The sequence below is a fragment of the Coregonus clupeaformis genome, chromosome 2, assembly GCF_020615455.1.
Source record: "Coregonus clupeaformis isolate EN_2021a chromosome 2, ASM2061545v1, whole genome shotgun sequence".
NCBI classification, from domain to species: Eukaryota; Metazoa; Chordata; class Actinopteri; order Salmoniformes; family Salmonidae; genus Coregonus; species Coregonus clupeaformis.
In genome coordinates this window covers 32,765,465-32,782,339 of record NC_059193.1, presented here as the reverse complement: position 1 = coordinate 32,782,339, position 16,875 = coordinate 32,765,465, and the positions used below count along the sequence as shown (strand labels likewise).

The following is a 16,875-nucleotide window of genomic DNA, read 5'->3' as shown; positions in this document are numbered from 1 at the left end:
ATGCTGTCTTCCTGGATTGACAAACATTTCGTCCAGCTAAGGATCTTTCTCTAACCAATCGCTGGATACAACATGCTACAGTGGCTGAGGAATAACCTACTGAACAAATGAACCTAAAGAAAGTCAGACCAACTCACTACCCATTGTCAGTATGAGCAACTGATGGATGTCCACACAACCCTAGCAAATGCTTAGTTTGCAAGTACATTCATGAAGCAGATTAATGTAGTATTCAGCCTGGAATCTGGATAGCCCAAAGGCAAAAGGAAATGTAATTCAACAATGTGACTCCAGCCTTTCCGCTTCAGGGATTATATCCCCTGGCTAGGCTTGGCTCGATCCGAGCACACATTTGGTTTAGTTATGAAAACATCCGAAGCACTGTTAGGAGAGGAAAAAGAAGCAACACAACAAAGATTAATCTGAACCTTATGTGGATTCTCTTTTTTTCACTTGTTCTTTCCTGAATGCTTCAAATTTACCAGCAATCTGTGGGAAATTGAGAATGGGGGCCCCTGGCTTGGGGAAAAAGAGACAAGGTGAAAGCGGGGGACTGTGGGCTGGTAAGAAGAAGATATGTTCCCAATTATCTGTCCCCAAAACAGGGCCCTTTTTCAAGGGTCACCTCCACCAGCCCCGATCTCACCCTAGCCCTGAGTATTAAAAAGAAACAAACAGGATCCTGTAAGAGAATGTGAGCCAAGTCCTCAGACCAACATATCTAAGACATCGGTGCGTTCTACTACAACTACCTTCAAAAACGACTACCTTGGATGAATTTGGGCAGTTAAAGCATAGTTTTCAGCTTAGCTACAAAGACAGACAGAGGACACTGAGGTAACGCTAGTAGAGGTAAAGTAAAAGTTTCCCCTGCCGACTTCAAGGGCTTCTTATACAGCTCTATTGTCTTGATATGACAACAACAACAGCGGTAGGTAATTTATGTAACTACATCTGTAAGTGTCCCTCTGCACTCCTACAACATGTTCAAAACGTATTTTAGACAGGAAAAACCCCTCCAGAAGTAGTCTACGTAACACACCACCCCTTACCATCCCCGGGCACTTGTCAGCAGAGCTGTGTGGGTCTCCAACGAAGTTGTCCTCAAATGAATTGTGAAATACTTTTGGCACTACACCATAAATAAATAAAAAACTGTTTTCATTACTCTGAGGGGCTTCCGGAACACTCTTTGCACCTGTATTTACAATACCCAACATCTGTTCCAGCGCTGAAAGACTGCAATAATATATGCTCTTAAACACACACACAGGGAACGGGAGGGAGGGAAGGAGAGAGCAAGCGAGCGAGCAAGCTGCCATTAATAAAAATAAGGACCGAGGATAAAGGGTACAAGGCAAACATTTCCGGATTTTATAAACAAAGCCCCCAAATAAATGTCACATACTGATCTGGCAATATTTATGTAGCCTGTCCTGAAATTCCGAAAGTGTCTTTAAAAGGACTGTGGAGTCGGGAAAAGCGCTTTATATGGAAGGCTTCCTTTGTAAACATACATCTAGCATTTACCACTGTTTATCTCATTCATGTCTTTGCAGCAAGATTTATGTCAAACAATACTCGCCTCATTTTTCCCTGCCATTTTTTCCACTCATACCTATGCAATAAAATAATCGCCATTCCAAAAACTAAATCAAATCAAAGTTTATTGGTCGGGTACACAGATTTGCAGATGTTATCGCAAGTGCAGCAAAATACTTGTGTTTCTAGATTGAAGAATAATAGTGAAGATGTCAAAACTATGGAAAAACAAATATGGAATCATGTAGTAACCAAAAAAAGTGTTAAACAAATCAAAATATATATTTATATTTGAGATTCTTAATATAGCCACCCTTTGCCTTGATGACAGCTTTGCACACTCTTCGCATTCTCTCAACCAGCTTCATGACGTAGTCACCTGGAATGCATTTCAATTAACAGGTGTGCATTCTTAAAAGTGAATTTGTGGAATCTCTTTCCTTCTTAATGGGTTTGAGCCAATCAGTTGTATTTTGACAAGGTAGGGGGGGTATACAGAAGATAGCCCTATTTGGTAAAAAACCAAGTCCATATTATGGCAAGAACAGCTCAAATAAGCAAAGAGAAACGACAGTCCATCATTACTTTAAGACATGAAGGTCAGTCAATACGGAACATTTCAAGAACTTTGAACGTTTCTTCAAGTGCAGTCGCAGAAACCATCAAGCGCTATGATGAAACTGGCTGTAATGAGGACCGCCACAGGAATGGAAGACCCAGAGTTACCTCTGCTGCAGAGGATAAGTTCATTAGAGTTTCCAGCCTCAGAAATTGCAGCCCAAATAAAAGCTTTACAGAGTTCAAGTCACAGACACATCTCAACATGAACTGTTCAGAGGAGACTATGTGAATCAGGCCTTCATGGTCGAATTGCTGCAAAGAAACCACTACTAAAGGACACCAATAATAAGAAGAGACCTGCTTGGGCCAAGAAACACGAGCAATGGACATTAGACCGGTGGAAATTTGACCTTTGGTCTGGAGTCCAAATTTGATATTTTTGGTTCCAACCGCTGTGTCTTTGTGAGACACGTTGTGGGTGAACAGATGGTCTCCGCATGTGTAGTTCCCACCGTTAAGCATGGAGGAGGAGGTGTTATGGTGTGGGGGTGCTTTGCTGATGACACTGTCTGTGATTTATTAGAATTCAAGACACACTTAACGAGCATGGCTAAGACAGCATTCTGCAGCAATACACCATCCCATCTGGTTTGGGCTTAGTGGCACTATCATTTGTTTTTCAACAGGACAATGAACCAACACACCTCCAGGCTGTGTAAGGGCTATTTTACCAAGAAGGAGAGTGATGGAGTGCTGCATCAGATGACTGGTAGTGTACGTCTCGTGTCTGAGCCATTGAACACTTTGTCCCTGTACTGTCGCTTTGCCTCTGATTGCCTTATGAAGGTTGTAGCTGGTCTGTTTGTACACGTCCATGTTCCCAGTCACTTTGCTGTGGTTAAATGTGGTGGTTCGTACTTTCAGTTTTGCGCGAATGCTGCCATCTATCCAAATTTTTTGGTTTGAATCAGTTCTAATCGTCACAGTGGGAACAACATCCTCTATGCACTTCCTGATGAACCCAGTCAACGAGTCAGCGTATACATCGATACTATTGTGAGGGGTGACCCAGAACATTTCCCAGTCTGCGTGATCAAAACAATCTTGAAGCATAGATTCTGATTGGTCAGACTAACGTTGTACAGTCCTTCCTGTTTAAGTTTCTGCCTATAGGTGTGGAGGTGTTGAATGGATGCAGGGGGGTGCCTTTTAGCCATCCCGGAAGGGAGAGTAGCAATGAACAAGGGTCCGTCTTGCGCATGTAGCACAGGAGATGTGTTGATAGAATTTCGGTATAATTTTCTTCAGATTTCGGGGAGGTAATGCGGTCTGCATTTGATGGTGAGGTATTCCAGATCGGGAGAACAAAAGGACTTGAGTTCCTGTATGTAACTACAATCACACCATGAGTTGTTAATCATGAAACAAACCTCTCCGCCTTTCTTATTTCCGTAGAGTTCTTTCTTCCTGTCCACGTGATGGACGGAGAGCCCTGCTGGCTGAATGGACTGGGACAATATATCTGGAGAAAGCCATGATTCCGTAAAACAGAATATGTTACAGTCCCTGATATCTCTCTGGAAGGAGATCCTCGCCCTGAGCTCGTCTACTTTATTGTCCAGGGACTGAGCGTTAGATACTCTGAACCGATGGATGGTATGCACACCGCCCGAGTTTAACTAGGGCCCCACTCCTACTTCTTCTCCAGGATCAGCATTTTGGTGCTGCCCCCGGGATGAATAGAGCTGCCTTGGGAAGTTCAAACAAAGGATACAGGTCAGGGAAGTCTAATTTCTGCTTGAATTTCTGGTGAGTGACCACCGATCTAATATGCCAAAGTTATTTCCGGCTGTAGATAATAATACAAGAGACGTTCTGAGCAAATAATGTAAGAAATAACACTGGGGGGGAAAAAATACTGCAAAGTTGGCTAGGAGCTAAAACCAGGGCATCCGTGTCTGTCAGCACCATCTCTCTTTGGTCACTGTCTGACCAGCTCTCTTTGGTCAGCAAGGTTAAAATGAACTACCTTCAAAGAATGAATTCCAAAGTTTAGAACTAAAGGTCTAGAGTAAAAAAAAAGAATACTCATTATTTTGTAAGTCCAAAAATGCATGTAGCAACTGCTGATTGCCACTTTAAAGTAGACAAAAACATATTGAACTCGATGCACACACAAAAAACTCACTTGAATTTCATGCTAACCTAACACAGAAGCACACACGTGTGCAGACAGCCATCTTGGCCTTGCCATCTTTCCCTTTGTCTACAGAGTGCCCGTCTCAGGTGAAAGAAAGAAAGAAAGAAAGAAAGAAAGAAAGAAAGAAAGAAAGAAAGAAAGAAAGAAAGAAAGAAAGAAAGAAAGAAAGAAAGAAAGAAAGAAAGAAAGAAAGAAAGAAAGAAAGAAAGAAAGAAAGAAAGAAAGAAAGAAAGAAAGAAAAGAAAAAAAAGAAAAAAAAGAAAAAAAAGAAAGAAAGAGACTTGGAGAAGCTACAAATAGCCTTCTGCAGCCGGGTCTGGTCTACTCTACAGCAAGCAGGGCACCATTGTACTGCTGGGGACTGGGGGAAGGATGTCAGAAGCCCCTGACCCTGTCCTGTGGGGAGAGGGGAAAGGCCGGGGGGGGTGAGCAGCTGGTCGTGAGGTTGGTCCGGTCGTGTGAGTGACACCCTCACTGCCCCTCTATTTACAGGAAGAGAAGAAGCAGCGAGGCACGTGCCCCCTTGCAGGTTATTGTTATCTGAAGAGGACAGGGAATTGGGGGAAACAACTGGGGTTCCTTGAGAAGTCATGACTGTATGTTGTTGTCGCCGGCAGCAATGGAGGAAAAAACACACATCAACATTGTGGTGTGGGACAGGGTCTATTAGAGTTGACTGTCCCTTAACTCAACCATGCAAACACACATATGCACACAAAGACACACACAGTGTGGACAGTGGAGAAAATGTGGAATGGGTTTATGTGACCGATACTGTATGTGAACTACCATTATGTATGGATCCATAGCATTGATGTAACTGAGCCGAGATACCGTCGGGTAGAGAGATCCAATCTTCTCTGAAGACTGTTCGTTTTTCCTGTGGTGCACTTTTCCTGAGGTTCTGTGTTTGTCTTGTGCTTTGGGTTTCAGCATCGGAGAGAGGGGGGAATCTTCCCTCCAGGGGTTTTCTCTGAAAACACTGCCAGTCACGTCTGGCCTCTGCGGACAGTAAATCAAGCTCTTCGCCAGAGCGCTTCCGTGAGCCGAAGCAGCAGCCCTCCTCAACTGGAAATGCAATACGCCACGTACCCAAGACCACCCAGGAGGCTCTGAGGGTCACACACACAACAGGGCCTCTTAACCGACGGCCACAGAATCACCCCAACATCCTGTTATCCTGACACTGTTTACCGGTTAGGGGGATTGGGTTGCAGGGTTAAAGGCTATGTGGGCCATGAGGAATTTCACAACAAGTTAGTGTTTTACTTTAAAAAGGGTTTTCTCAATGGGATCCACAAGCCAAAGTAAAAGCCCACATCCTTAGGTCAGGAGAGTCTCAGAGGGTTGGTGTGGTGAGCCACTCGGTCTCAGATAAAGAGAAGCTACAATATGGAGTGGTGAGAAACATGGATTTTTCATAGCATAACCAGCTAAATGGTGATAGCTATATTAGTGGACATTAGCTTAATGAAGAAGTTACTGTATCATATACCAATCCCTCACCTCAATCCTTAGGCCCCCCCATTGGCTATAGCGGGCTAGGCGTTGCTCCTGGATTGGGCCAAGCATACAGAAACATCACGTAGCCCTTGCTTGCGGTTAGCCTAGCCTAGCGTTACTTGCCTGCCTCCTTGCAGACGGCGGCCAGGTCTGCCCCAACATATCCATGAGCGGCGTCCGCTAGCTGGTTTACCTCGTCGGGGGTCACCCTACAGGGGACAGAGGTCAGCAGCTTCCGTAGGATGTCCGCTCGCTCCGCCGCGCTTGGTACACCCACCTGTAACCATAAACTAGTTTAGCGAGTTTATAGTGCATCAGCTAGCGAATCCTGATAGAAATACAAGGAAGTGTTGTTAAGCAAGAGCAATTACAACAACTAACAGCCAGATGCGTAGTTTAAAAAATGGAGGTTGGGTTTCTCTGTCTACAGATGCTTAAATGGTGTCAGACTACTGATGAGGTTGATTCTGCTTTCAGGGGCTAAGTTAACCTCCCATTTCATGTAAGAAAGTCATGACCATCATGCTATTATTGAAGGAGGATAATTTTGTACATGTATTAAACTGCGAGTTTGACCAATTCCAGTCCCCATGCTTAGGGGGTCCGGGGTTCTCCCCGATAATTTGTAGATGGACGGAGAAGCTCAGTTCAGACTTTTTAAAAGGACATTCTACTCCAAAATGTATGAAAATAAAATGATGCTGACACCATCTAAAATATAATTTCCACCTCCAGAAATGGGCCCAATAGCATACTGGTAAAAATGATGTAATATTGGAACATGCATATGGCCTATGCATGGTCTATATTATCAGATGTGCTATTAGCAATAAGCATTATCACCTGTAGCCCAACTGATGCAGCACTGTGGCTTTAAATAAATAGGCTGAAGCATGGGGTTTGTCCATCTGCATTTACCCCATTGGACACATCATCCTGATTGTTATTATTATGAATACTTATTATTTAAAAAAAATAAAAAATATATATATATTTTGTTTCTATTACAAAGTATGTCACTGCCCTTTTAAGACGCCATTGCCCCTTTAAGAGCGCTGTTGTGCAGCTGCACCTAAACCATGCTTGAAACTCCGGTTGTAAAACTGAATTCGTAAAACGATGCCACGTGCGCAGTTGAAGGAGTAGAGAAATAAACATGGTAGCAATGGAAAACTGGGATCCCCCTCTTTTTTAACAGAGGCCAAAACTACTTTCAAAATACATTTGCCAAAACTGCTTTCAAAAGTGTTTTACCGCGATTGCATTAAGAATTGTTGACTCTGTCGCAGCCGGCCGCGACCGGGAGACTCATGGGCGGCGCACAATTGGCCCAGCGTCGTCCAGGGTAGGGGAGGGAATGGCCGGCAGGGATGTAGCTCAGTTGATAGAGCATGGCGTTTGCAACGCCAGGGTTGTGGGTTCGATTCCCACGGGGGGCCAGTATAAAAAAATATGTATTCACTAAATGTAAGTCGCTCTGGATAAGAGCGTCTGCTAAATGACTAAAATGTAAAATGTAAATGTTGTGCATTGACTGCTTGTCAGAATACGTTTCCCTCCCATGGCTCTCCCAACTTGAATGCGCCTCGAGAGGACTATTACACTCACATAGAAGCGGCTCAGCGGAGCTACAATGATCTCAAAAACGACCTCACCAGAATCCATATGACAGAAATCCGTCGCAGTGACTGAGAACTTTAACCCCTGCATAACATCTTCACTTGGCTAAGCTGAACTGCTCACCTCCAGTTCCTTGTCGAAACGTCCGGGCCGGCGGAGGGCGGGGTCCAGGGCGTGGGGCCGGTTGGTGGCCCCTAGGACCAGAAGTTGGCCTGAGTGGCCCTCCTGGAGGAAGGGACAAACCAGGACAGGGACAGTTAGGAACGTTACAGTGGTATGAGCATCAATAAACAAGGCGTTTGAATGTAGGAGAGGGATTGGAACAGTAGGGGAGTTCCTAACCGATGACCCCGACACTAAAAGGTCACCAAACATAAACAACGTTTTCAGACTGTAAATGTGTCTAAGGCTTAATAACTTACTAGTTTACATCTTCTGAAACCATCAGGCATTATCTGGCAATACAACATTCATACTTTAACAGAGTTCCTTGTGCTATATGCGAAAATGCACGTCCCTGGCTAGTTTCCACGCTGCTGTGTTTTCCGAGGGTGGTCCTGAGAGAGGAGAAGTTATGCTATTTCCACCTTCAATACCCTCCAATACCACAGGGCAATCAGAGGGGCCAAAACACAAATCAATTACAGTGAGAGCGGGGAGAGAGGAATTCCGTGTGGGTGCAGGAAGTGCTTTCACCACATTCCACAGCAGCAGGCCCATGGCGGTTGGATTATACAGCAAGCCTTAACATCGGTCTGGAAAACAGATAGCATGAGGGAGAGCAGCTGCTTCAGTACACCATCTGCACCAGGGAGCTGGGCTGGGGAGATGAAGATGTACTTGGCGATAACGTGATGCTAATTTGGCACGTCATGGCGACCGGCGGTGATGGGTTTCCCAGGCTCCCTGTGTTCTCTAAGGGGGGCGGAGGGCGGCTGTCGAGCCATCTCTGATCGTGGGCCTGAGCTCTCTTTTTCTCATTAGCCTGATTCGCCTGACAGAACACTCAAGATTCAGCAGACACTCAGGAAATACAGACAGAGAGAGAATGTCTGAAGGATGTCCAGGAGAGAGCGGGATATTTTGGATGTCAGTCTGCACTTCCAAGGTCGATGTGTTTATAAAATAAAAGTATCACTGTAGCGATCGTGTGTATACTCTGGTAATTGTACTCACTGAACCAATCCCATCCATGAGAGTGAGGAGGGAGGCCACAACGCGTTTCTCCACCTCGTTCTGAGCCCCCTCTCGTTTGGGACACAGCGCATCCAATTCATCGATGAAAATGATTGCAGGTTGCCTGTGAAAACAAGGCAAAGCCTTAGTTGTTGAACACTTCTTAGAATGCTCTACTTTTTGTGTAGTGACGTATATTGGTGATAGGATTTAGCAAAAAACATACAAAAAGGGCACAAATTTGGGACACTTGTTTTCGATATTTACCTTTGAGAGGCTTCTGTAAATATCTGTCTCAGTCTGGCCTCTGTTTCGCCATAAAACCTGTAAAGACAGGTTGAACATAAAATAAACAAAGGTCACTTGGTATGGATGTATGAGCATCAATGACCCTCAATATATAATCTTTAACTTATACTAGGTCCCCAACCACATTTCATTAGGTAGGAATAATATGACCATACTTGCTCATGATTTCTGGACCATTGATTACAGTCATGTGTGCCCCGACCTCATTGGCTATGGCTCGTCCAATCATAGTCTTTCCTGTTCCTGGAGGGCCATAAAGGAGAACTCCCCTAGGAGGTGTGATTCCTGTGTCATCAAAAGCACAAAAATGCATACAATCAGAGTTGAGTTTTCATGAATTTGAGATATAGCATATTGTTTTCAATTAATAATTTTCCAATTATACTCGGCCCAGAGTGCCAATTTGAAAGGAAAAACATTTCTTTGTGTACCGTAGTTAGAGAAGAGCTCTGGGTGTTTGAGAGGCAGTTCAATGGTCTCTCTGATGACGTTCAACTGGCTGCTAAGGCCCCCTATCATACTATATGTGACCTTTGACCTCTGGGCAGCCTTATCCTCCATCTGCTTCTCTTGAGCCTCTTTGTGTCTGTCTCTGAACTTCACCTTAGTGGAAAAGGAGAGGCAGTAGAAGGTGTCAGTGCTCAGAGCTCCACCAGGGGGAGTGGTGAACTGTATGTCTGTGTTGGTCTGCTCTGGGCTGAGGGCACTCCTATCCTCCATCTCCAGACTGAGGCTGCCCTCCTCGGGCTCAGTGGGAGTCTGGGGGTTACAGGGGGGAGTTTGGGGGACACAGGGCACACAAAAGGGCCTGCAGGGGGTACTGGCTGCAGGACCATGCTCCCCCGGTTCCTCAGCTTGCTCCTCCATGGTCAGGAGGCTGAGATGCAGGGACAGGTCCATGGAGGTGGAGGCCAGGGCGGAGGTAAAGTGCAGCGCGGAGCTCATCAGAGAGGCGTCCTCCGTGTCAGGCTCCAGTCCCGGGGTAGGCGGGGGTCTCTCCAGGGAGAGGCCGTCCACCCCCGTCACCCGCTCCACCCGCAGACTACACGCTCGCCCAAAGTACGTCAGGGATAGGGAGTTTCCAGGGAGTGGAATCTTTCCATCTGAAATATAAATATATGGACACTTACTATGAAGGTAATGCAATGCAAAGTGTTACATCGAAAAGTTACATATCCCCTGCTATATAGCCCCATGAAAAATTAACTGGCTTACCCAAAGATCGGAGGAAGAAGTTACTGAATTCCTCCGAATTGAGCGCATCATCCTTTAGTCTGCATTGATAAATTAAAAGCAAAAGACAGAATGTAATATTCATCATGCAATTAACATAACTAGGAAGGAATTTCTGAGAAATCACTGAATTGACTGTAGGTGCCTCAACAGCAGATGGCAACATTAACCTATAATATCAAACTTCATCGCCTGACAGCAAGGCAACTGTTCTACTTTGTACTGCCATGGGTGTAAGTGGGTATTTTGTAAGTGGGATTCAGACATCTATCTCCTGTAGTAAAGATATCCTTCCTCCCAATGTAGCAACACTTCTAAAGACCCAAGGGGAATACGAAAGATGAATACAGTAAGGGAAAAAAGTATTTAGTCAGCCACCAATTGTGCAAGTTCTCCCACTTAAAAAGATGAGAGAGGCCTGTCATTTTCATCATAGGTACACGTCAACTATGACAGACAAATTGAGAAAAAAAAATCCAGAAAATCACATTGTAGGATTTTTAATGAATTTATTTGCAGATTATGGTGGAAAATAAGTATTTGGTCACCTACAAACAAGCAAGATTTCTGGCTCTCACAGACCTGTAACTTCTTATTTAAGAGGCCCCTCTGTCCTCCACTCGTTACCTGTATTAATGGCACCTGTTTGAACTTGTTATCAGTATAAAAGACACCTGTCCACAACCTCAAACAGTCACACTCCAAACTCCACTATGGCCAAGACCAAAGAGCTGTCAAAGGACACCAGAAACAAAATTGTAGACCTGCACCAGGCTGGGAAGACTGAATCTGCAATAGGTAAGCAGCTTGGTTTGAAGAAATCAACTGTGAGAGCAATTATTAGGAAATGGAAGACAAACAAGACCACTGATAATCTCCCTCGATCTGGGGCTCCAAGCAAGATCTCACCCCGTGGGGTCAAAATGATCACAAGAACGGTGAGCAAAAATCCCAGAATCCCCAAAGAATGCTGAGTTGCATCCAAAGAACACCATACCTACTGTGAAGCTTGGGAGTGGAAACATCATGCTTTGGGGCTGTTTTTCTGCAAAGGGACCAGGACGACTGATCCGTGTAAAGGAAAGAATGAATGGGGCCATATATCGTGAGATTTTGAGTGAAAACCTCCTTCCATCAGCAAGGGCATTGAAGATGAAACGTGGCTGGGTCTTTCAGCATGACAATGATCCCAAACACACCGCCCGGGCAATGAAGGAGTGGCTTCGTAAGAAGCATTTCAAGGTCCTGGAGTGGCCTAGCCAGTCTCCAGATCTCAACCCCATAGAAAATCTTTGGAGGGAGTTGAAAGTCTGTGTTGCCCAGCGACAGCCCCAAAACATCACTGCTCTAGAGGAGATCTGCATGGAGGAATGGGCCAAAATACCAGCAACAGTGTGTGAAAACCCTGTGAAGACTTACAGAAAACGTTTGACCTGTGTCATTGCCAACAAAGGGTATATAACAAAGTATTGAGAAACTTTTGTTATTGACCAAATACTTATTTTCCACCATAATTTGCAAATAAATTCATTAAAAATCCTACAATGTGATTTTCTTGATTTATTTTTTCTCATTTTGTCTGTCATAGTTGACGTGTACCTATGATGAAAATTACAGGCCTCTCTCATCTTTTTAAGTGGGAGAACTTGCACAATTGGTGACTGACTAAATACTTTTTTTCCCCACTGTACATCATTGTACTTCATATTTATGGCGTATGGCTTCACAAGTAGCTTTAGCTCTACTGCTTTACCTGGTGGAGAGAACTCTTCTGCCTGTAGCACAGGTCCTGTCAGGGGATGAACAGTAACTCCATCCCCAGGCTTTTAAAAAATATTTGTATTGTATATTTATATTGAATATTTAAAACATACAATCTACTTGCAGTGAAGCCGCTCAACATCTACATCACATTAGTCATCTAACAGACTCCCATCCAGAGCGACCCACAGAAGCAACCAGGGTCAACGCCCCGCTCAAGGGCACGTCGACAGATCTCTCATAAGATCAAAAACAGGGACCCCAACCAGCGACCCATCAGCCACCGGCTCAAGCTCCCAACCGCCAGGCCACCAGCCCTCCAAGATCCCCCCACAGTTCCCCAAGAGCTGCCCCTCAACCATCCAAGATCCCCCCGAGAAAAAATAAAATAATGACATTCCCCACCCACAAGACACAACCCCCCGTCCCCCCCCCAACCCCCCGTTCCCCCCCAAGCCCACACCTCCAACCCCCCCATCCCCCAATGCACCAACTAAAATAACAAAAGAGAAAAAAGATAAAAACAAAGGAAAACAGAAAACAACAATACAAAACCAAAGGACATCAAAGAAAACAACAATCAGAACAGCAAGGCCAACTGAATATGTTTGAGTGCATGTATGGCACTATTTACAGTGCTATGAAAAAGTATTTGCCCCCTTTCTAATTTTCTCTACTTTTGCATATTTGTGATACTGAATGTTATCAGATCTTCAACCAAAACCTAATATTAGATAAAGGGAACATAAGTGAACAAATAACACAACAATTACATATTTATTTCATAAACAAAGTTATGCAACACCCAATTCCCCTCTGTGAAAAAGTAATTGCCCCCTTACACTCAATAACTGGTTGTGCCACCTTTAGCTGCAATGACTCCAACCAAATGCTTCCTGTAGTTGTTGATCAGTCTCTCACGTCGCTGTGGAGGGATTTTGGCCCACTCTTCCATGCAGAACTGCTTTAACTCAGTGACGTGTGGGTTTTCAAGCATGAACTGCTTGTTTCAAGTCCTGCCACAATATCTCAATTGGGATTAGGTCTGGACTTTGACAAGGCCATTCCAAAACTTCCAATTTGTTGCTTTTTAGCTATTTTCATGTAGACTTGATTGTGTGTTTTGGATTATTGTCTTGCTGCATGACCCAGCTGCGCTTCAGCTTCAGCTCACAGACGGATGGTCTGACATTCTCCTGTAGAATTCTCTGATACAGAGCACAATTCATGGTTCCTTCTATTAAGACAAGTCGTCCAGGTCCTGAGGCAGCAAAGCATCCCCAAACCATCACACCACCACCACCATGCTTGACCTTTGGTATGATGTTCTTACTGTGGAATGCAGTGTTTAGTTTTTGCCAGGCATAATGGGACCCATCTCATCCAAAAAGTTGACTCAAATTCGCCAAAAAGCACCTGGATGATCATCAAGACTCTTGGAAGAACGTTCTATGGACAGATGATTCAAAAGTATAACTTTTTGGACGACATGGTTCCAGTAATGCCTGACAAAACCAAACACTGCATTCCACAGTAAGAACATCATACCAAAGGTCAAGCATGGTGGTGGTGGTGTGATGGTTTGGGGATGCTTTGCTGCCTCAGGACCTGGACGACTTGCCTTAATAGAAGGAACCATGAATTGTGCTCTGTATCCGAGAATTCTACAGGAGAATGTCAGACCATCCGTCTGTGAGCTGAAGCGCAGCTGGGTCATGCAGCAAGACAATGATCCAAAACACACAATCAAGTCTACATAAAAATTGCTAAAAAGCAACAAATTGGAAGTTTTGGAATGGCCTAGTCAAAGTCCAGACCTAATCCCAATTGAGATGTTGTGGCAGGACTTGAAACGAGCAGTTCATGCTTGAAAACCCACACGTCACTGAGTTAAAGCAGTTCTGCATGGAAGAGTGGGCCAAAATTCCTCCACAGCAACGTGAGAAACTGATCAACAACTACAGGAAGCATTTGGTTGGAGTCATTGCAGCTAAAGGTGGCACAACCAGTTATTGAGTGTAAGGGGGCAATTACTTTTTCACAGAGGGGAATTGGGTGTTGCATAACTTTGTTTATGAAATAAATGAAATAAATATGTAATTGTTGTGTTATTTGTTCACTTATGTTCCCTTTATCTAATATTAGGTTTTGGTTGAAGATCTGATAACATTCAGTATCACAAATATGCAAAAGTTGAGAAAATTTGAAAGGGGGCAAATACTTTTTCATAGCACTGTACGTGTATATGTGTGTCCGTGTATGTGCACGTGTGTGCATTTGAATGAGAGTGTGTGTATATGCATGTGTACTAACACCTGCATGACATCAGCCTCAGGCAAACAGGCATTAGCTGTAACAACACTGCCCCTCAGTGTCATTCAAATGTACTTTTTGTTCTGTTTTATTTTGACTTTATTTTTGACTTTTATCTTTGACCGTCATTCTATCCCCCGCCCAGCAACTCCACTCCCACTTGTCTCCAATTCCACATCCCAACCCTCAGCTTCCCTAAGCCCATCCCACCTATCTCTACTGGCCACCCTCTTCGGATTTCTACGCACCATTTATCTTTCAACTATGCTGTGATGTTTAACATACAATTTGAATCTATCTAATCAAATAAAATCCACAGATTGTGAGTTGAAGATAAATACTTTTACTAAGGGTATTTGTATATTAGTAATTGACTGACCCGGTCTCTCCAGATCTCCCAACAATACACAATTATTTCTAGGGTCAATTTTAGATCAATGTTATGCATTTTCAGCCATTCCTGAACCTGAGACCAGAAACAGGCTACCTGAGGGCAATACCAAAACAAATGGTCTATTGATTCTGTATCCTCACAACAATATCTGCAGAGTTGCGATGATTGTATGCCCCAAATATTCAACATTTTGTTGGTGGCAAGAATTCTGCACAAGAATTTTAGCTGAAAAGCACGAAGTCTTGAATCTTGCGTCGTTTTATATATCAACTCGTACACCCTGTACCATGGAATCGGTACATCAAAAATCTCTTCCCAACTATTTTGCAATCTGTATGGCACAGCTGTCAACATCCTGGTCCTCAAATGAAACTGGTATACTTTCCCATTTATGCTATTTTTGTTCCTCCGCCAGTTTTGATCCTTTATATTGGGCAGACAGACCAGTTCCCTACCTCCTCCCGCTGCCACCTGCCTCCTCCATTTTTGGGGTAATGCTGTAATCAATTGGTTGTAATCTTGGATTGAGTTGACCTTCCCATACAATTCTGATAACTCCATGAAAGACATTCCAATTTACAATATCATTTAAAAACAAAATACCCTTTTCAAACATATTTTCCATAAATACAGGTTTTTTATCAACCAGCAAATTTGAGTTCAGCCATAATATTTGTTGTAATATTTGATCTATCTTTTCAGGGGGATGAAATTGAAATGCTTGTTTGAAAAAGAGAGATGCTTTGAAAAAAGTTTCATTTCCAATTAATCGAAAATTTTTAAACAATGGATGATCTTTTCTTAGTAATCTACTTGAAAACCATTTAGGGTTCAAGTAAAACTTTTGGATAACTGAAGCTTTTAGAGAGAGGTTTAGTACTTTTATATTTAATAATCTCAACCCACCTAGTTCATATTCATTATATAGATAGGCACACTCCATCTTGTCTGGTTTAGCATCCCAGATAAAGCTAAAAAACAATTGCTCATATGATTTGAAAAATTAATCATCAGTAGTAGGCAGAGCCACAAGTAAGTGAGTAAACTGAGATATGACTAAGGAGTTAATCAGGGCAATTTATCCATAAATAGACAGGTATTTACCTCTCCATGGTTGCAGGATCTTGTCTATTTTTACTAGTTTTCTATTGAAATGTCCAATATCCCCGTCCACGTGGATTAGATGATGATCCGATCGCATTCTGTCTCCTATTAATACTTTTTTAACCTTTGACAAAAGAGAGAAAGAGACAAGAAAGTAGTCAAGACGACTAGCTTGATTTAAGTCTCCTCCATGTATATCTCACTAGGTCGGGGGTTTTTAGTCTCCAAATATCCACTATTTCTAATGTGTCCATAATATTTGTGATTTCATTAAGGGCACAGTGATGATAGTTTGTAGTGATTTCCTTTACGGTCCATTGATGTACTTAACACTGTGTTATAGTCTCCCAACATAATGATTTGATCGTTTTTGCCTTTAAGTTCAATAAATGTGTATAAATATTTTCGAACAAGTATGGATCATCCTGATTTGGACCATATAGATTAATGAGCCAAATCTGTTTTTCATCCACTTTCATATTCAAAAAGATCTACTTTCCTTGCGAATCATTCCTGACTATTTGCAAATTCAGATCTATTTTTTTATTTATTAATATCATCACACCTTTTGAGTTCCTTTGTCCATGACAGAAAATTATTTCACCACCCCATTCCCTTTTCCATGCAACTTCATCTTATGATGTAGAGTGAGTTTCCTGTCTTTTAGCCACGTAAAGACTGATCTTTTTTTTTATCATCTGCTAAACCGTTACAATTATAACTGGCTATACTTATTTCACCCCTTTTTTTTATTTTTATTTTTATTTATTTTTTATTTCACCTTTATTTAACCAGGTAAGCCAGTTGAGAACAGGTTCTCATTTACAACTGCGACCTGGCCAAGATAAAGCAAAGCAGTGCAATAAAAACAACACAGAGTTACATATGGGGTAAAAAACATAAAGTCAAAAATACAACAGAAAATATATATACAGTGTGTGCAAATGTAGCAAGTTATGGAGGTAAGGCAATAAATAGGCTATAGTGCAAAATAATTACAATAGTATTAACACTGGAATGCTAGATGTGCAAGAGATTATGTGCAAATAGAGATACTGGGGTGCAAAAGAGCAAAATAAATAACAATATAGGGATGAGGTAGTTGGGTGGGCTAATTTCAGATGGGCTGTGTACAGGTGCAGTGATTGGTAAGGTGCTC

At 42.9% G+C, this 16,875-nt stretch overlaps 1 protein-coding gene across 3 annotated transcripts in view; it reads right to left on the bottom strand.

Moving 5' to 3' along the window:
* The window catches only part of spata5 (spermatogenesis associated 5), a 129,803-nt gene that overhangs the window by 110,481 nt on the left and 2,447 nt on the right, over window positions 1–16,875 (bottom strand). For 2 of the 3 annotated variants that reach the window (XM_041840759.2, XM_041840768.2), the window contains exons 4-10: window positions 10,127–10,185; window positions 9,343–10,014; window positions 9,067–9,196; window positions 8,870–8,926; window positions 8,603–8,726; window positions 7,550–7,651; window positions 5,930–6,083 (exon numbers count right to left, since the gene is read on the bottom strand). In XM_041840759.2, the coding sequence (XP_041696693.2) occupies window positions 5,930–6,083; window positions 7,550–7,651; window positions 8,603–8,726; window positions 8,870–8,926; window positions 9,067–9,196; window positions 9,343–10,014; window positions 10,127–10,185 (1,298 nt within the window). Of the gene's footprint in view, window positions 1–5,929; window positions 6,084–7,549; window positions 7,652–8,602; window positions 8,727–8,869; window positions 8,927–9,066; window positions 9,197–9,342; window positions 10,015–10,126; window positions 10,186–15,716; window positions 15,817–16,875 lie in introns of those variants that run through there. The other variant, XM_041840776.2, reaches the window with a different exon arrangement.